The 21081-nt window shown below is 38.0% G+C and overlaps 1 protein-coding gene across 1 annotated transcript in view; it reads right to left on the bottom strand.

Moving 5' to 3' along the window:
• Window positions 1-20014, bottom strand: part of C5H14orf39 (chromosome 5 C14orf39 homolog) — a 28962-nt gene extending 8948 nt beyond the window's left edge. The window contains 11 exon segments of the mRNA XM_031553727.1: window positions 4416-4510; window positions 5184-5304; window positions 5686-5728; window positions 6220-6312; window positions 6315-6406; window positions 10159-10248; window positions 13440-13566; window positions 15849-15905; window positions 16215-16272; window positions 18186-18274; window positions 19791-20014. Coding sequence (XP_031409587.1) covers window positions 4416-4510; window positions 5184-5304; window positions 5686-5728; window positions 6220-6312; window positions 6315-6406; window positions 10159-10248; window positions 13440-13566; window positions 15849-15905; window positions 16215-16263 — 767 coding nt within the window. The 5' untranslated portion in view covers window positions 16264-16272; window positions 18186-18274; window positions 19791-20014.
• Window positions 20015-21081: the final 1067 nt, after the last annotated feature.

Below are 21081 nucleotides of genomic sequence, written 5' to 3'. Positions count from 1 at the left end.
AGAATATTACTGAAAGCAAAGGGCAAAGTGTACCAAAGTACCAAAGTGATCATAATAACATTGCTGACTTGAATTTTGTCAGTATCAAAAAAAAGGCAGGAAATTGTGGAGCGTGACCACAAAATGGTGGAATTCGAGATCCTTAATGCATTAAGAGGGTGCACATCAGGCTTGCTGCTCTGGACTTTAGGAGAGCAGACCTTGAACTCCTCAAGGAAGTGCTTGGCAGGTGACATGGGAGAAAGACTTGGAGGGAAGAGGAGCCCAAGAAAGCTGAACAGTATTCAAGGACTGTCTCCTCCAGCCCAGAAGCAGTGCATCCTGAGGAAAAAAAAAGGCAGGCAAGAATTCCAGGAGGCCTCCATGGATCAACGAGGAGCTCCTGGACTTACTTAAGCACAAAAAGTCTATAGGGAGTGGAAACAGACGCAGGATCATTTGCCCTTTTTTTTTTTTTTTTTTTAAATTAATGGTTTTTATTTTATTTCCTCCCTGACATTCTTGCTTGGCACTTCTGTGCTCCAGTTTTCTTGATATTTATTTGATATTACAAATAAGGTAAAATGCAAGATGAACTTTGTAAGGTATCATGGAGTAACATAAGCAATGCTACTGGCTAAAGCATACCAAAGCCCAAAGCAGAAGCATTGATTAAGATACTGGATCTAACAAACTATGGAAACCATGGAGCACCTACTATGACAAACAAAAATATATATCAAACAGAAATAATTTAAAAGCATCTTTATCTTTCATTTACAGCACCTGCAGACATTACTTGTGTAAAGAATGCATACTACAAGAAATAAGATGTTTATATGACTGAGTATCTTTAAGATCAGATGTGGAGAACTTCAGGGTTAGTCAAAGCAGAGCTAAGCACAGAACCCAGGCTGAAATGGCTTTTCCTTGTTCAGAACGACTTATCTGGCCACTTCAGCACAGTCATTCAAAAATGAAATGAACTGAACAAGGCTGCTGCTGATGTCATGATTTAGATTGCCAGTAACCAATTTTTTTACATTACTTACTTCGGATACCAAATTGTGTTTTTAAAAGTTCCTGGAGTCAGTTTCTGTGTGCTTTTGTAAAACCTAGCAGACAACTCCCTGTATTTCTAAAAAACTGCCATACAGGAAATAAACCATTCTTTTACAATACATATCTATTCAGGAGGATGGATTGATGGTAGAGTTGCAAACAGGAGTCAGAAACTTTGAGATATTGATTTTTTAAGGAACAAAAACTTCCAAAAGGACCTGCAGTTAAACTTCATAAACACACAATACATCTGCTCCCTTCCCTCACCAAAAAATTAAAAAAAAAAAAAAGAGAGAGATCTTCCCTGACATTAATAACTACTGGGAAAAAAATCAAACAGCAGACTGAAAGTCAAAATAGTCTGAACTGCAGTAACAAGAAAGGTCATTTGTCTTCCTTTTTCTGCTTCACTTTAAGAAGACATCTGAGTAGGCAGAAGATCTTTATCTCGATCCATGTTGCAAAACATGTAATATTTTCAGTTTTTATTAAAGTGCAAAAAAAGATATTCTTAGGTCAAAATAAAATTTCATTTCCTGAGCAGTAGCTGTGGTTGTGGTCGGTACAGGGTTAATTCTTTTCCAACAGAGTGGTCAGAACCTGGAACGGGCTGCCCAGGGAGGTGATGGAGTCACCAAACCTGGAGGTATTCAAGGAACGTTTAGACATTGTGTTGAGGGACTGGGTTTAGTGAGAACTACTGCTGGTAAGTGGATGGTTGGACTGGATGATCTTGTAGGTCTTTTCCAGCCTTTTTGATTCTATGATTCTGTGATTCTTCACTGATGTTTACACTTAGAAGTCCAGAAACAGATTTACAATATTTTTCCAAGAATTATATTGCAAAGTCTTTTATTTGATCACTGAAGTCTTATCACTTGTAATGCAAAGGCACAGAAAGGACTGAAATCATACTCTACAGAATATCCTCTAGAAGAAGTTTTAGCAAAAACTTCTCATTTGGAACACAAGGTATTTTTGGTATTCAGAGATGAAATTAATGCATAATCAAAATGAAAGAAAAAAACCAGCCAGGATTACAGAATAAAGGAATTTAATCTCTCCTAAACATTCTAAAAAAGCATAGGGAATGAAGATGATACATACCAAAGCACTGTTCAAGATTTCTGTGTAATACTATCTTTAAACAAGAAACACAATCCAGGGCTTCAAAAAAGTTCAAGACACAAGAGCAGTCTGAATCACTTTAAAATTTAACCAGATATACACTATTACTTGGTGTTCCTGTTTGGTCACTGATGAGAACTTTTGGTATGGAAGTTTCAACTATAATACTTGTTGATATAACTGGTGTACTACAGAAGTCCACTACTCAAAGTAAGTAGGTTGCATCAGAAGACTAATGTTTTGCAGCTGTTCCAATCTTTTTGACAAAATGATTACCACTGCCATCCTCCTGCCCAAAGAACGTATATACCAGCAGCTATCAGTTAACTTTCATGTTCATTTCTTGTCTTGTAGCCCTCTCCAGTATTCCATGGGTATTAATTTGTACGTTATTCTGCTCAGTGCTTTCACTGTTCTGTTTGATGTTTGCTGGTGCCATGCTGTTCTGCATCAGCTCATGGACTTTCACAATACAACTCTTTTTTTGTTCTTCTTTTGTGGCAGAAGATGAAGTTATCTCCTGCTTTACAAAGGTTTCTTTGCTCAGGAATCACCCTGTAGTGACTGCACAACAGCTCCTGCCTTTGGTACCCTTACTCTCGTTATATTTTTCTATATTGCCTTGAGTCTACAAAGGCTTTAATTCATATGAACCATTGTCTTAGTACATTTTCTGTTTCTTTCCACAGCGATTACAATCACAGATTAATAATATTCCAATTTTTATCATCAGTAGTTACTCAGACACTTCTGTGCTTCCTTTCTTTTCTAATACACTAAATAGGGATGTTTTAAAACAACTTTCACACCATTTCCCATAAGCCCTTATGTTTTACATAACTTTGGCAAGAATATGCTTTAAAATTTACTCTAGAAGAACAATGCTAATTAGTAATCAGGTTGTGCTCTGGTAGTATATGCTATATCACATGAATACATAATGGAAGTTAAAGAGCAAGGTGAGTTAGAATGGTGTAAAATGTTTACAGCATCTTATAACCATGATGTAAGCCATGGAACTTCAGTAGAGCATCAAAAAGATCAAGACACAATTTTTGATGAAGGTTCAAGCACCGGAAAACTTTATGAAAGAGGTAACTTCATGAAAGTGGCAAGTCCAGCAAGACACCCTACAAATTCCTTTCTAAAAGTGGTTTCATTGAGTACTTCTTGCACCTCTGTGCCCCAAACAGAGATCTCCTCCTCCTATAGTATGTTTTTAATTGGCATTTTCTGCATACCGAACGTACTTGGAGCCCTTTGAGAATTCTAAGGGAGTGTTTCCAATCTTCTTCACCCAGTCTTACAACTACATGGATTTCTTGTTTCCCCGTGTTTCTGAGATCTTGCCAATTACACCAAACTTAGATAAGAAGGCAGAACTGGTGTAAGACTTAAACCATGAAAAATTAATCATTTGAATGATACAGGGTTCTATAAGAAGATATTAAAAGTGTAAAGTATTCCTGGGGGAAGGAGACAGTTAAAAGGACACCTTTCTGTACATATAGTCCACTAAATCCCAGTTCAAAACTCTGAAGAGCAGCCTTATCAAGCACACCATGACATAAAATCATTTGGATTAAGTCTTTTGGACTTTTGTCCAACAGAATCAGTTTTAAGTTTTGTGTCTTAATACTCACAAGAAATCCAGATGAATGTAAGATGGTCCTGATGGTGACTTCAGTCACTGTAATTGAGCTCAAATTAAAGCGAGTCCCAGTTGTAAATGACCACTGACTAATTTACTAAGCCATTAATCCTGTCAATGAAACTTTCACTCACACTTGTTTTTAAGAACCAAATTAAGTGTTAAATTTCTAAGAGTAGTTCGGAGCTGAAGGCAATGACATTTGTAACCCTGAACTTTTCACCAAATGCTTCTTCAGTATAGTTAATGCATTCTATTTTTGACTGCACAGTCACTGTAACTGTAATTAAAAGCCATAAAACTATCCACACAGAAGCTGTGAGGAGCAAAGTTTTACACAAAATACTTCTGAATAGTTATTTCCAGATAACACTTATTTTCCAGCAATAGAAATTTGCCACCACTGAACACCAAGAAATAAGATTCTTTTAAAGCTATGTAATTGAATCATAGGTAATTGAATCATATGTCTTGGGTTGGAGAACCGTGCCAGTCACTATACAGCAACAATTTGTGTTTTGTTGCCACCTTTGTGTGAATATTGAGATGGTTTTCTGGATGAAAGCAAGGAGAAGGAAATAATTTTTAAACGCACCTTTCTTTAAATTCCTTTGGTTTCTCTAGACTTTTCAGATTTTTTCCTTCAATCATTTCTGAATTATTTTGATCTTCTGTGGTCTTTTCAAACGTCTTAAAAGAAAAAGAATAAATAAACATCACAATTTAATAAAAAAATGTGAAAATGATACAGCTACATGCTGCAAAGGGCTTCTAAACCTGATGAATCAGTGCAAGCAGATTTTTTTTGTAGCCAAAATGATCTAAAGAAATAAGCAAAGCAAAGTTCATTGTGAACTTCAGTCTAATACCAAACAATACCACAAAATATAGAAAAAAACCCACCACCTGTGCTCACTGTGCTTCAATCAGCAGAAGGCTGGCTGAAGTGAACGTAGCTGACAGAGCAGTACTGATCACCTGGTCCAGAGAGGCACATACATCCAGGTTATATGGCTGCAGAATTACTGAGGTGGGAAAAGACCCTTAATACCATCAAATACAACCATCAACCCAACACTAATGAGTCCACTACTGTGCTCTGACTATTGAGCTAGCATAGAAGTCATCATGACATACTGAGATGAGGAAATTCTGGTGTAAACAGAGGTCAACAGAAAATAAGCTGTGAGAGTTTTACCATTCATGGACCCCTCTTCCCCAAGAAAGCATATGTAATATTACAGAAGTGAATAATTATTAATTCTAGTATCATCCTGTTGATTCATATGCTTGAAAATATACTACTATTTTGCTTCAGCAAATTAAACGTATAAATATTTACGTATATATAAAACACACTTACTTTTTTAAAATAATTAATTTTCATTTCTATTTCGTCTGCTTCTTTTTCTAGTTCAGTTGATTCTTGTGTAGCAGTTTCAGCAAGCTTTAACACTTCCTGTGTTTTCTGCCTCAAAGAAGCACTTTCAAATTAAGGAATATACATGGCAACATGATTTTATTATTAAGGGGATATAATCAGGTCCCTCACAGTTCTATGCTGTAAGTGCAAGTTCTAGAGTGACAGAAAGTCCTTAGGTCTTAGGAAAGTCTCTAAATCCAACTTCAGTCTTCTCTTTAATGAAGCTTTTTGACTGATAGGTCATTAGGTGAAATACAATTATCTTCCTCAAAATGTTCCAGTAAATTTTAACTGGAAACTATTATTTGACCCACAATTATCCCAAGGGGAATTGGCTGTGCTGCCACTCTAAACATAATTATATTTTTAAATAAAAAGCTGTGAAAGTTAAATATAAACTTTCCTTCCTGGAAACTGTATTAACATTACACTTCAAGGATACATATATAAAGCCCAGTCATTAATGGATTTAAAAGGAGCAGGCTCTGTAAAAATAAAATTTTGTTTCAGAACATTAACAAGTCTCATTTTCTCTACAAATATAGTTTAAAATAATGGTTCAAGAACACTTACCATTGTGTAATAGCTCATCAAAGTAATAGCAGTAATACAGAAAGTAATGACATTTAAAATAGCACAATAAATAAATAAGCAAGTAAATAAATGCTTGAGAAGCTAATTCTAAACTAATATTGGATTGGTTTTTTTACCCTAAGAAGCCCTCTGGCCAACCTCTCCCCATTACACTTACAGGTTGGAGGAAAGAACATTAGCATATATACTCTAACTAAATTCTTCTTCCAAATCTCACTTTGCTATAGTTTTTTTTCCTAAAAATGGTACAACAAAAATCAAGATTTTTTTTACCAACTTAAGAGAAACTTTGGTAAATCAGTAAGTGGATTTCTGTACAGTGCTGTAACACACAGTCCACTAGCAACAGGCTCTACTGCATAAGCATTGATAATAACAGTACCAAGAACGTCCAAGTCAGCATCTTCTTTCAGTTTATATTGTTCAGACCGTTTCTGAATTCTGTTCTGGATTTCCTCAACCTCTTTCTTTTTTTGTAATATTCCTGTGCAAGGGCAGTTTCTGCGTATTTTTCACGGTGTTGCTTCAGAGTCTCTTTATACTGGATTATGTAATCTTGATACATTTTCCTATAAAATATATAATTTAGATAACGTTTACAAAGAAAAGCTATTACTTAATGGAATCATCTCAATTAGACTTGCTGTTGTTCTGGAAAAGGTCAGATTACTTTTTCAGTATGTCTCTATTTGACTTCATTTTGTTTTCTTCCATCTATTTTCATGGAAAATTGTGCTGTACATAGCAAAGAATACATTCATGATGTAACAGCCATTATTCTGAAAGGAATCTAGACCATACCACAATGAAAGGTAGCTTGACAGATGACAAATTATCATGATACTCACAGCAAGCCAAATTCTCTGCTTCTGCTTATTGGCACAACTCCACCTGTATCAGTGGAGCTGTATCAAACTTAAAGTAAAGAATCATTTGGCCCAGCACCCAGTATTTATATACATATAGTATTTATATATATATCTAGTATTAAATGTGGAGGTTGGTGGCCATGCCTGTGGCAGGGGGGTTGGAGCTTGATGATCCTTGAGGTCCCCTCCAACCCAATCCAACCCAATTCCCTGATTCAGGGAAGCCTTACACAAACACAACAGTTACACTAAAATAACAAGACTACCAAACTTATGGTTAAGCAAACACTTAAATGCTTAACTGGAAAAGAGCCAGAATATTCAGTTTCTTGTAAGACTGCCCTCTACATTAATCTCACACTGATATAATTTCACTGACATTGCATGAGAACATGGCTACAAATTATTAAAGCAGGTAGCATCAATTAAAAGGTCCCATTAAAGAAATCTTCATGACATTATTAAAGTTTAAATGAGCTTTTGAAATACTGTTATAAAAACAAACGCCTTAAGAAGCAATTAGAAGTAATTCATCACATAAAGCTGAAAATTGATCATTATTATCTTTGGAAAAAAGAGAAAAAGTACTATTGGACAGAACAGAAATTGTCCTGTGCTAAATCAATGACAGTGACTATGCTGGATAAGATTCTTTGGTCTGTTTTCTCATTTAGACAATGAGTTTGCAGGGTAGCTTGCAAACAACAGATCAAATATTCAACTGTGTGACTGGGAAGCATTTCTTATTACTCCAGTAGTGCTGCTAAGTCTAACGTGCATTACAGGTCATTTCCAATGCAAAGGTAGTATCTGTAGGGAAAGCACAGTGATTAACAACACTGAGTAATTAACAAAGGAACTGGTTCTAATTGTTAACGTCACACACAGGTAACCTGCAGGAAACTAAGAGTTAATTATTAACAGTTTTTAAAATTATCAATAACAACAACCAAGGCCTGGTATATTTATCTCCACATTTGAAAGCAAAAGCTTAATAACAGAAGCACGTGTGAAAATATTATCAGTGCACTGCAGATTAATCAGAAATTCCTCTATGAAACAAATCATTTTGCATAACAGCAACTGAAGGCACAGACACCTATTTGCCTGCAATAAGGAACAGCTCTCACTGTACCCAAACCACAGTATTCCTCTTTAAAGAATAACTGTATGTCGAACTGCTATTACTGATTGACTGAAAAACAGACACTTCTGGCTGCTGGCTGGTTAGACTGGGCAACACAAGAGACATTTCTGTCCATACACAATTGTAGAAACTTCTTCTCTTTCAAAAGAAATGTCAATTTTTTAATGTCATAGCAGAAAATTAGATCTCATTTTTCAAATAAAACGATGCTCCAAGCACTGGCTCCCATTAAACTGACTGAAGTTCAGCACACATATTCGGGGGAAAGAAGTTGTAGATTAACACTGCTATGATTCAAGGTTGTGAAATCAAGAAATTCCCAAATTTAATGTAGAAAAGGACATCAGTTTATTTGGTTTTCTTGTGTTTTTTTTTTCATGGACAGTCTTAGGAATCCATGAAGTTGTTGGATTTCCTAAACGTTTGTGTATACTATCAAGGTATGAAAGATGGAAAACACAGACTTCCATTTAATTTCGTAGATTCTACAAACAATAGCTAAGCAACAGTGACATTTGCTGACATAAAATTAAGAACGCATTACAAATAAATTTAAAAAATATAAATCAAAGTCAAATAACTGCAAGTGGTACATTTCAGGCTTCTGAGTATCATCCTCAAACTTTAAACACACTTCTTCCCCAAAATTTGTTTTCCACAGATAAATATTTATGGCCACATGGAATACAGCATAGAAGTCTTGAGGAATTGACTCTATTTCCAGTATTTCTCCTAAGTAATTTGCATCCTTCCATTCACATAGTTGAACATCAGCTGTTTAGAATTCAGTATTGTTCACATTAAAGTCATCTTTTAAAAACATCTTTGCATGTAAAGCAGCATGTCCTGAATGTCCACAAACGCCAGCCTAAGAAGGGCATTCAGCACATAACTTTTTAAATGCACTGATTTTTCTTCCTAATTTATCTATTTAGAATTTGTTGAATGCACGCCTTGCTGATTTGAGTATAGCAGCAAATGCTTCAGTACAGAGGGACTGTATTTGAAAGAATTCTCTTAAGACAACTTTCATAAAATACATGAACTAAATTTATTTCATGGCTTCTAGTCATGATGTTTTACAATTAAAAGCTCAGGAGGAAAAATAAAAAGCAAACACTTTCATGTTGGAATTGAAACTAGTTATCTAAAGAAGCAATTTAAAAGTAATGCTTCTTTGGCTTGTCAGCTCAAATTAGCGAAGGCCAAAATGGCTCATATACTCATAGAAAGCCAATTTAGCTTTACTTTTCACCAAATACGGAGCTCTAAAGAGGAAGACAGATAAGCTACTAACAGAGTTAATTAAAGGCTGTCCGCCATTCTACTTCTGCTCTCTTGAACTACTTGCAAGAAGAACACCAGCATAAGAACACACATGAAAACATTTGAAATTGCAGTTGCCTACAGTAACGCCCCTACACTGCTATCCAGATGTCTACATGGATCTGCCACGATTTTTTTAACACACAGCTAACCAATCTCTTCCTCTTCCCAAGCAGATCAGTAAAGGTGAGCAACCTCTCTAAAATAAAGACTCTTTTTTTCCCTGAATGTTAAACAATATTTCACAGCATTAACTTTGTCACATCCCACTTCAAAAATGTAAGTGAAAATTTTTGGGGCCTGTTCTTCATCCCATTCGGTGCTGGCAGATACATTCCACTCGCCCTATGATCTAATCCTGGACTTGAATGCTTCGTAGATATTTTGAAGAATTATTCACAAATAAAGAAAAACCAATTATTTGAATGCATCTGTTATCTTGTTTAGTGCAGATGTGAAAGTAAAGGCTCAAGTTCATTTATGTGATGCTTCTAGAAAACATAGAACCTTGGCATTTTCCAAAAAGTCTTCCAAACCTGAATGTCTGAAACTACTGAAATCACAGCATGTGTGAAGACATGTCATGATAATGGTTAAAAAAACCATCTGTAAATAGAATATGTTTCTGCAAATATGCTCTGATATATTGTATTTCTGTCAAAGCTGAAGCACTGATTATCTTATTATTATCCAAATTCAGAGGGCTTCTCTTGAAATTGTGGGCAATTAAACAGTGTTCTGAAAATCGTAATAAGAATTTGGGAAGTTATCTGAAGAAGCTATATTTTATCCTATTTCACTATTATCTACAAAGTCACAGATGAACTCCTAATAATGGAAAGTGAATATTCTTTTATTACACTGAAATGTTTACCAAAACTTTTTGATGCAGATTGCATAACTTTGCTGATCAATTTAGACAGCACTGCCTTCAATAAGCACTGCTTTTATAAATCTTATCTCATAAGATCACTAATACCTCTCATTTTCTGTAGCTTCTTGTAAAACTTCAAGTTCATTCTTCAAATATTCTTCATGCTTGCTAAGAATTGCATATGTGGGCTTCCAGCTGCAAGTACAAAAAAGAAGTGTGTAAATGGTCCTTCCTAATAAAAAGGCAATTAAAAAAGAAGACGTAAACAACTTACTTTAGCTAACTAGAGCAAGTCACTTAATGTGCTGAAAGGCAAACACGTATTTTTCTCGTGTAAAAAACTCCAGCTAAGTAGTTGAAAATAAGTTAATTGCAGATGAGAACTGAACTTCAATTGCTGGCAAGATGTGTTCTTTTTTGCCTCTATGGTATCATCCAGAATACTGCTACTCTAAGGCAATGTAAAAACCTCTAATGAATAAATTTGACTGGAACTATCAGACCTAGCAGACATGCAAACAAATCCCAACTTTTGGAACGCTTGAAGAAGAAGAAAAAAACCTGAAAGCACCTGGAGTCCCACACATTTGGAACAGGTTAACAGCAAAAACAAAAAGTTACATTTAAAGAGATGGAAATTACCAATGAAAAAATGCAGAATAAGGTCACAGCTGAGCAAAGAAACAATTTTCTACTGCAATGGTAAGAGTAATCGAGGACATGTGGTCCATTTTACACTGTATATTCATGAGTAGGGCACATAAAGGGCATTTGGTGAGTACGCCCTATGGCTCAAAACTGAAGAGTGTGTAGCATGCAATCATAGAAAGTATGGATGTGTATCTGGACACGCACTCCAAAGGAGGTGTAAAATGGGCTGCAGTAACAGCTGTTTCCATTATGGAAATAAAGATAGACCAAATATCTGACAATTAATTTGCTAAAGTTCAATAACCTTGAGCAAAAAAACAATGTACTACAGGTGATAGAACACATGTATAATAAACATTTATAACAGCATTGAAGTTTGTCATTGAAAAAAAAGTTCAACGAGGAGTGCAGCATTGGTTCAGGATATTCAGCATTATTTGGCACAAACTAGCTAACACCACTGATCATTAAAAATGTAATTAAGAAATGCTTCTTCACCACACCTACTGAAGATTCAACAGAACGCTACAGTTTTAAGGGCTCAGATTTTTTAAAGGCTGAAACTAACAGTACATGGGTAGGTGCACAGGCACACAAACACTGCGATCTTCTTCCAGAAAACCCCATGTCTTTCTTTGGAGGAAAAAAAAAAGAGGAATGAAAAAGTCATGGAACTTATATTAACCAAAGAACAATCATAGAATCATAGAATGGCCTGGGTTGAAAAGGACCACAGTGATCACCTAGTTTCAACCCCTCTGCTATGTGCAGGTCCCCAGCCATCAGACCAGGCTGCCCAGCGCCACATCCAGCCTGGGATCAGAAGGCTCTACCCTCTTTTACAAGCCAAATGCATGTTACATTTTGTATTCACACTTGTTCTGCAAGCGTGTGGAGAACACGGAGTATAAGAATAAAGCTTTGCAACAGAACAAGGCATGAAGGATCCAAGTAGTTGATCTACTAGTTTGCTAAGTGCACCATTTCATGGAAGCTCTCGATAACTATTGCATTTGTTCCCCCTTTCATCAGCAAGGGTATAGAAAAATCTCTATCCACACTTATCTGAAAGCACTAAAAATTTCCTGTGGTTTAGCCAGCTGGACAAGACAACAGTTTATTTCCTAAATTAGAAACATTCTGTGTTCATCTGGCTTTCTTTTATGTTTTCATCCACTCCACCATCATGAACACAAATTAAAACACTGTAAGAGGAACGATAACATTTGAAATGGTCTCATCAACAGTCTTTCACCACTTCTTGTTCTTGGATCAACACGTCATGCCTGAATCATTCAAGCAACTAAATATTAGAAAAATGTCATTACATTTCTAAGAATATGTTATTTCTTCTTTGTCATTGTATTCTTCAGTTCTTTGTTAAATAGTCTTCTATGGATTTTTTAGAAATCACAGTAGTATCCTGATCCACATCTCATGTACTGTATTTTCAGACTTGTTGCATGTAAGAATGCAGTATTTTGTTCAGTCTTTGTGCCCCAATATGATGTCTAGTAATCCAGAGAACAAGCAGTTTCTTTGAGAGCTCTATTGACTGTTCCTGGCAACTAAATGTAATGATACTCATCTCTGAATCAATCGACTGTGAGGATGATTGCCAGTCAAATACAGAATCTGAATTTACAAGACCAACGTTAGAAACTTGTCCAGAGTATCAGGAGTATCAGCTAGGATAAATATTAGAAGTTTAAGATGATTCTAGTACTTTCTTTGTCTGATCTCACAGCTAGGGCTTGTTTAGTACAGTTTTCATTACGTTGGTAAGTGATATTTTCAATAATTTAAAACAAAATCTCATCCTTCTGCAAGCATAGTCTCTATGAATATCCATATTCCTTATTGAGTCATTTCCTATTTTCAGTCTCTTTACATTAATGCCACTGATTGTTCTTTTTAGGCCCTCAGCCAATGCCCTTTGAATTTAATGGTTCAAAATTTGGTCAGATCTTTAGTTTACCCTTAATTTCTTATTTCCTTGTTTGCATTACATAATAGCTGATTTACAACTTAAAAAAAAAAAAAAGTAATGCAGTGGTTTCAAGTAATTTACAAAAGTGTTCATTTTACATTGCGTTGGAGGTAAAAAAATAGTGTAAAAAACCTGAAATTTTATTCTCAAGTTCAAATCTTTTCCTAACTTATTATAACAAAGCTACAAATCATTACAGAATGACAATCAATTCAATCAGCTGCCAACTAAACCTCCATTCACTTATGATTCCTTTCCTTCTTCTCTTTGCAGCTACTTTGAAACCTAGGAAGGACTCTGGTACAACTTTCACTTCTTTTTTCATTCTTAGAAACTTTCTATAATTTTTTTCAAATACATGCAATGGACATTTATATTCAAGCACTCATCTTCAGGTATAGATTTGCAAGAAAACAGAAAGGATAGGATCTGCTAAGTTCTTTCCTAGGGGAGTGGTGAGGTGCTGGAACAGCTGTCCAGAGAGGCTGTGGATGCCCCGTCCATCCCTGGAGGTGTTCAAGGCCACGTTGGATGGGGCCCTGGGCAGCCTGGGCTGCTCTGAAATGTGGAGGTTGGTGGCCCTGCCTGTGACAGGGGGGTTGGAGCTTCATGATCCTTGAGGTCCCTTCCAGTCCAAGCCATTCTGTGATTCTATGGTTATATTATTATATTCTTATGCTACTTCCTCAGTGACTTTCTAAATGCCAGCTCTAGCTAAAAGCTCAGCTCACATTATTATACTTACGCGTTACAGCTGTCCTTACTGTTCTCATTTTGCTTGCGTAAATCAGCAATTGCATCATTGCAGTTATTTAGATTTTCCTGCAATCTAGCAATTTCATTCCTTTTTTCTGTGATTTTTGAAGAATACACTGAAAATGTAAAAACATGTTTAAGTGTTTGCAACATATCCATGAAATAAAAAGTCTACATTCAGAAGGAATCAAAATTTCTCCCTAAGTGCTTGGTCTCAGTAGTACAGATGAGCCAACAGCCTGCAGTTAAGCAAAGCAACAACAAAGTGAATGGAAAAAAAAAAAGAGCTGTGTGGTGAGAACACTGATTTTTATTTAATATTGCTTTGGAAGCAAATTTCAGTGCTGTTTCTGCACCCCAGTCTGTGTAAAACTGAAGCTATTAATAGTGGTAGAAATTAAAATGCTTATAAATAGTTAATGCCAACTCTTCTTTCCTCCAAAGTTCACAGAAGGACAAGTGTCTGCAGACACTGGAGGTAGTATGCAGGAAAACACTGTGAGCTACTTTTCTTTTGGTAATGCTTGCAACTGGGAGACTGATTGGAGCACAAGAGTTGCTTGAGATAAAAGTCCCTTTAAATATCTTTTCTTCTACAGAAGTCCAGAAATAAGAATGTTTTGAATGGGAAAGCTGACTTCAAGAAAGGAAAACTAAAAACATCTCTAACAGCATATACACAAATGATTGCTGGAATCAGAAGCAAATAAATGCAAATAAAAAATGAATTTACACAAGTTGGAGAACTGTAATGTACGATGGATTAATATATTGAGTAGGAAATAGATGCCAAATTAATGAGGAGCATCTGTTGTAATGACAAATCCCCCAAAACATGAACGTTACCAGCATTCTGTTTCACAAGTACAAGCTGTGAGAGCCACCAAGCATATTCACATTGCAATGCGATGAGCAGAACTGAGTGCATGGTTTGTTTGTTTGTTTTTTCCCTGTGCTTTTTATTTCTTATTCTTTCCCACAGAGGTTCAGAACTACTTGTGCCAAATCTCCCTTGCCATCACTGCTGCCCTGACAACAAAAAGACGGTGCCACTAAACTGAAGTCACTCAATCACAGACATCCTGCCTCTTCACATCTGTTTAAGGAGGCCATCTTAGTTGAGATTTATCTTGAGTCGTGTGAATTACTGCTCTGTAGCTTTAGATCTTCCTAAACTTTGGGTCTCTTTTTACAGTATTTGCTACATATTCACTTGCAATTCCATCTGGGCTGATACAGGAGATCAACATCAGCCAGCAAAAAACAACAGAACCCCAATGCATTTTAATATCTTGAGTAATCCAGAGTATATACAATGTCTTAATACCTTGGATACCTGAAGTCTAAGCATTTCTTTTGAATTCATGCACACTTTCAACTGAACACTCAAACAATTGTAGTATGTTACTACACAGCCTTTGGATTTCACCTAAAACATGCTCACTTGCAGTAAGCTCAAACAAATTTTAAGCCACAAATAGCTCTAAATTTACAGACTGAGACCAAAGAATTATTACAGAACTCTATGGGTACCAGATTTTGTGTAATAGATGCTTTAATGTTCAAAATACTTCAATCTAATATTGATAACCCTTTCAATATGTAAGTACTTTCTTGGACTTAAGATCATTAGAAATACTGCCACCAGTAATCCAGAACATTCTCTCATTCCTGAAGGACTTGAACTTTAGCTTCTACCTATGAGGTACCAGAGATGAACACGGATTTCTTTAGGTTGTTTCTATATCCATTCCTGTAACTGAGTGATACAACTGGCAGCATAGTTAAAAAATAATTAAATCAGCCAAGATCTAAGTCTATAATATTATACTGTTAGTCCTAGGAAGAAAGAATTTCGTGTGGAGCAAGGCTTTCCCACTGGTGTTACTGTTTGGGATTTCAAATAAAATTACCAGCTGCTTGACCACAGAAAAGAAGAACCAGGCTTGAGTAGGTTGCAGCAACTGAGAGAACTTTCATTATTGAAGGAAGACAGAAAGAGAGAAGAAGCAGTGAGGCAGAGGTCCAAATTTGGGAAGAACAAAAAACATGAAGAGAGAAGGGCAGACAAGTGGCAGATGTATTGAGCAAGCACAGCTGAACCAAAGAACTGCCAGCAACTGTGAGGAGCTACAGAGTAAGAGCAGGAAATGGCGCAGCATGAAACTGGCTGTCCATGAGACAGCTGAGCAGCATTAGCTAAAAGTCGAAGGCAAAAGCAAAGTCTGCTAGGGAGAATGAGCAAGTATTGATGGCAAAAGATGAGATAGGGTGAGAGCAGGACACTGGGCAGCTTTCATTATTAAGCTTGCTTCCGCCTCTGAAACTCAGACATGTATCAGGACTAATGAAACAGAGTATTCAACAGCTAATAAAATGATAACTTATCACTACTCACAATTTATCTGTTGATTTACGTGTTCCTTTGCATAAGAAGTTTGTTTTAGCTGGAAAACTGAAAAGAAATATAAACACATTTATCTACAATGAACTGTTAAACAAATATTGTGCAACATTAATTGCACAAACATCAAGTAGCAAAGATTTTAATGAGACATCTAAAAGTACCCCCCCAGACAAGCAATTTTGCTATTAAGTAATTTGTAAAACCTGCTCCATAACGTCATCATTACGTCGGTGATCATCAAAACCTTAATATTTAAATGTTTATTTAAAGTTAATGGAACTGCATAAAGTTAAAAATATCGCTAAATGCAGTGCACTGGTAATTTTCACTTTAAAAATATACAATATAATGACCTACCGAACTCAAGCAGGAGTTTATCCAAGTTGCTTAAGAGTCTGTCACTCATTGTGTAAACCTCGGGAGAAAAGTGCAGTTTACAGATTTACAAAGCTTTACTGATACAGTAAACAAAGTTCCATTTTAATGGAACCAAATTTTTCACCAATTGTAGTAATGGATTTACAGGAGGTCTAAGCCACAGTTGGGGAAAAAGGAAGTGTACAGCTTAGGTAAATGTTCCTGGCGAAGTTCTATCTTGGAGAGGTTAACATTCTTAGGAGGTGGGAAGAATGCAGTAAGAAACGCTCGTGTACAAAAAGTGGAGCCTCCACTCCAGCTGGTTTACTAAGCCTATCAACTGCAGTGATGGTAATGGAAAAGCTTCTTATCCACTCTGTACAGTCCTCCAGAAATAATTGCAAAGTACATTTGAATCAGAAAGTATGTGCATAAGTGGGATTAAAGACAGAACTAAAATGCAACAGAAAGCAGATTATTGCAAATTGATTCTTCTGTTCGTAGAGTGCTGCTACGTGCAGAAATTCAGTTCTGTTTTTTTAAACAGCTTGTAGTCATGTTGCCTTCCTAAAAGGATGCAATCAGTACCTAATCAGAACATCCTGAACATGGGCAGTTAGCTCAGACACACTGAAACATGACTGTCCCACTACAGCCTTCCCATGGGTGAACAAACACTTCCCTTGGCTGTGTGTAAAAAGTAAAGCCACAACCAATTGGCAATGGGGATGAGATCCTAATCCAGGATAAAGTGGAATAGAAAACAACTTCAGAATTGGACTAAAGTGGCATTAAGATTGCATAGTGTAGCACTGAGACTGCGAAAACAGCAGGGAGGGAAGAGAGGGGAGCATTTAAAATGCTGGATGTTTGACAGAAATGAATTTGCCTAATACTTATGTGAGGATCAGGGCTACTAATCCAAGAGACCAGATTAGAACAGGCAGTGATAAAAGCTCCAAGAAAGAGAGAACATTTTTACCAAACATATATACAAGATTGGCACCCTGGTTACTGGTGCCTGGAAACAGCAAGCAACATTTTTAGGAAAATCTTGACAGAAAATATCGTAAGTAATTCAAGCCAAAGCAAAACATTCCTGCTTTTGCAACAAATAGAAGAAAATAATAAGTAATATATTAAGAACTAAAAATTAGTTGGGAGCAGATATTGAAGATCTGTCTAGTGTGCAGGATGCAAGATGAGATCCTCTCACTGCTGAATGATGTCTATCTGACCCTAAAATGTAGTTAAGCAGACACTGGTAGCTAACTATCCAAGGGAAGCACATGAATTCCTGGAAATCTGTATTGTCACTAAATGGGAGTCAAACAGCAAAGCATCAGGTGGGAAACGCTCGTATTTGTTTACTCCTTCTCTAGAAACAGTTTAACAGTGCTTGTTAGCTGTTTCCTTGACAGTTCCTATAAAAACTGCAAGAAAATGGAGCATGCAAATAAGGTACAGAAATGGTGAAAAAAAGAGTACAAAAACTACTTTGAACACATGACAGAAAAGAATTTCTTCTCATTGTTGTATAAATCACAACAGCTTATTATTAAGATGACATATATTATTTACTCCTTTAAAAAGTTATTATTTTGTTCTGTGAATACTAATTACAAAAAAAAACCCTGAAGATAGAGTTGTTTTCTTGTGTATTTTTTTACAGTTTGTTTAAAGAGTAAAATTGCAGAAAATGATAATGCTTCTGCAAGCATGTATACATAAAAATATTTTCTGTTCAAGATATTTTTTAAATTAAGTAACAAAACTGCAAATGACAAATTTCTGTAAATTCAAAGGCCATGTGTTGCTGGTAGAAAGGGCTGAAATTTCACTGCATTGGTGATCTGTTAGGTGACTGCAGATTTTAAAACAGCCTGAAGCAAAAGATGTCAGGGGTATGGCTGTACTAAAGACTGATTCATGGTTTTACTGGAGAAAAGTAGCATTAAACCCTTTGCCAACCTGGGATGACGAATTCAAATGTTCTCATGTGGGGCTGTTATTTTTCTGATCCGAAAGAAGCACTACGGAGCAGAATCCTCAAACTTCTGCTACAGAAAAAAAAAAAAAAAAAAGGCATTTTTAGGGTCCTTTTCAAAAAGAAACTATAGATCACAACCTTTAACAAGTGATGTAATATAATTGACAGCTTCGGTAAGAATAAATGACATTTTTCTGTATTTTAATGCTAATGTGTGAGAAATAAGTACTACACAGCAGTGTGTAAAACAGCTTCAAACAGTAACATGATTTCTAATGGCCCTCTCAGCTTGATGCTATCTGTGCTTTCTGGATCTCTACAAAAAATATATACATTAGGCATCTAGCCCTTCTATACCACCTTAATAAACTTAATTGTATAGGACTCAATTTAATGAATCACGGGACAGCACTGAGTCCAGAAACCAGAAAAACTGTCTGATTGTATGCTGTGTGTCTGCCTGCTATCTCAGCACTGACATTAATGCAATTCCTCATTACAGATTTACAGCTGTGGTTTCATATCCAGTCTGCCAAGATGCTTCATTAAAAGGTGATAAATACCCATACACTAAGAGAAAAATTCCTTGCTTAAAATCACTTGCTCAGAGCTCAAGCCATGCAGGCATTCTCTACAAATAACTTCCTAAAACAACTACTGGTTGTGTATTATTTTTATTTACATGACCCTTACTCTTTAAAGTTCTGTCATAACACTCAACTCTACATGCTGCTGCACAAAGCTATCAATTTCTGCTGGGTCTGTATAAACCATTTTAATTCCAGCAAAGCTCTTCTGATGATGAACTGTATCTCTCCTGTGATATTCGCTATCCTAAACGACTCTCACCCGACTGGTTACCTAGTTCCTGGAATTTAGCTGAGCTCACATTTCTCTGCTAAAAGCGAGGCACAAGTCTCTGTTGTTCTCTCTTTGTGCTGTTACCCCTCTGCCCCTCTTCTGCTCCATCCTTTAAGCAACAAGACGTGAACTCTCCCAAGGTGAGAACTGCTGCTGTTGTCACTTCTTGCCACAACATCGAAGCCCTCTCCTGACTGGTAACAAACCCACAAGTCTAGCGGCTGTAACTGAGCGTTGTAGGGCTCTTCACTTCTGAATTCCCTGTTTCTAACTGGGTTTAAAGCACATCACCGCTGTGTGCGGAGGCCTTCATTACCCAACATCAAGTCCTCGGAAAGTTAAATATCCCCTTGATTGCAAAGCTTTCTTTAGTTGGGCAAATAAAGTTAAAATATATAGCCATGGATTACTCCTTAAATTCCTGGAAATAAATCAATCAATAAATGACATTTTGACACCTCGGGGGCCGCAGCAGAGCGCCTCAAAATGGCCGCTGACAGTGTGAGGGTGTGTGAGGGGCCGCATGTTTGGTCACCGACTCCCTCAAGGCGACCCTGCCCCGTTACAAGCACTGACAGAAGAGGAAGGGCGAGAAGAGCCACGACAGCCGTCCAGGGCCACAGCCACTGTCATGTGGAGGGGAGCCGAGGCGCGGGCACGGCCTCGCTCCTTCAGCTTCTCCTCCGCCATCCCCAAGGGAAAAAGGGATGACCTACGGCACCTACCCCAGGAGAAGCCCCGCGCCCCGCTAAAGGCCCTTCCCAGCTCCTCAGGCTCCTCGCCTGTCTCCTTCACAGCGGCTCGCGCACCCCGAACTGTGAGGCGAGAAAATGGCGAGGCGGCGCCTTCTGCCCTCAGCGCGGTTCGCCCCGCAGCAGCCCCGCGGCCGGAGCTGGGAGAGCAACCACCTCTCCGGGCGCTTCGGGAGCGGCTGAAACGCGATGAGGATGCTCCACCTGGCGGGCAGAGCCGCGCGGCCCCGGGGGTTCTCCTCACACCGACGTCCCTCGTCTCTCAATGTCCGACGAAATGAGTTCGAGGACACTTCCAGAGCCACCCCGCCACGTCCCCCGCAAGGAAAGCGCAGCTCCGCGCCCGGCTCAGCCCTGAGCCCGCTGTTCCGCCAGCCCCGTGCTTTCACCTCAGACTAAACTGCCTCACGGCTTCCCATCCTGATGCTTCACCCGAACGCATCCATTCCCCTCGTTGCTTGCTGCGTTACGTTCTATAAGCGGTTTGGAGGCAGCTCTCGTCCCCATCCTGGGACAATATGTAATATTTGAATATATGAATTTGTAATATTTTCGTGCGCTTCCAAAGGCACAAAATGCGTTTTGCTTTGACACCTCTCGGTTCCCACCTCCCCCGGAACGGGAACGCCTTTTCGCGTTTCCTAAGGGAAAAAGGTGTGAAAAAGGAACTTTTCACAGAGAAAACAACAAGAGCCAGCAGAAACTCCCGTCTTTATTTGAACGCTTTGTTTCCTTTTGTTCGAATTTTCAGAGAAAACACCGATGGGAACCAGAGACCTGAAGCAGAGCGGAGGCGTACAGCGAGCCTCCCCCTCCCCCCACCACACACACCCCTTGTTTTTAGGGACCTTTTGGTCCTTCTGATGGTTATGGGTGCTTTAAGCGAGCACTCAGCCTGCTCTCGCCTAATACTGAGCAGATTACAGCTTTAAGCACAGTTCTTTGGGGGGAAGAAACGGAAAGAGTGGTAAACGATGTTTCAGGGGCACAGCAGTCGGGATAAGGATAGAGATAGGAATAGGGATAGGGATAGGGATAGGGACAGGGATAGGGATAGGGATAGGAATGGGAATAAAGACGAGCATTAGAAAGGTACCGAGGGCAGACCCCTCACACCGCCCAGCCCTGTGCTGAACATCCCCGCTCCCCCCGCGGCGTGGGGGAACCGCTTCTCCCCGCTTCCCGGAGCATCAGCACCGAGCCCAAGCCCTCAAAAATCCCGTCTGGCTCCGCAGGTACCCGCCCCAGGGACTGCCTGCACTCA

This window comes from Meleagris gallopavo, chromosome 5 (assembly GCF_000146605.3).
Source record: "Meleagris gallopavo isolate NT-WF06-2002-E0010 breed Aviagen turkey brand Nicholas breeding stock chromosome 5, Turkey_5.1, whole genome shotgun sequence".
NCBI classification, from domain to species: Eukaryota; Metazoa; Chordata; class Aves; order Galliformes; family Phasianidae; genus Meleagris; species Meleagris gallopavo.
Note: the sequence above shows the minus strand (reverse complement) of the source record. Positions and strands in the feature narration are given on the sequence as shown.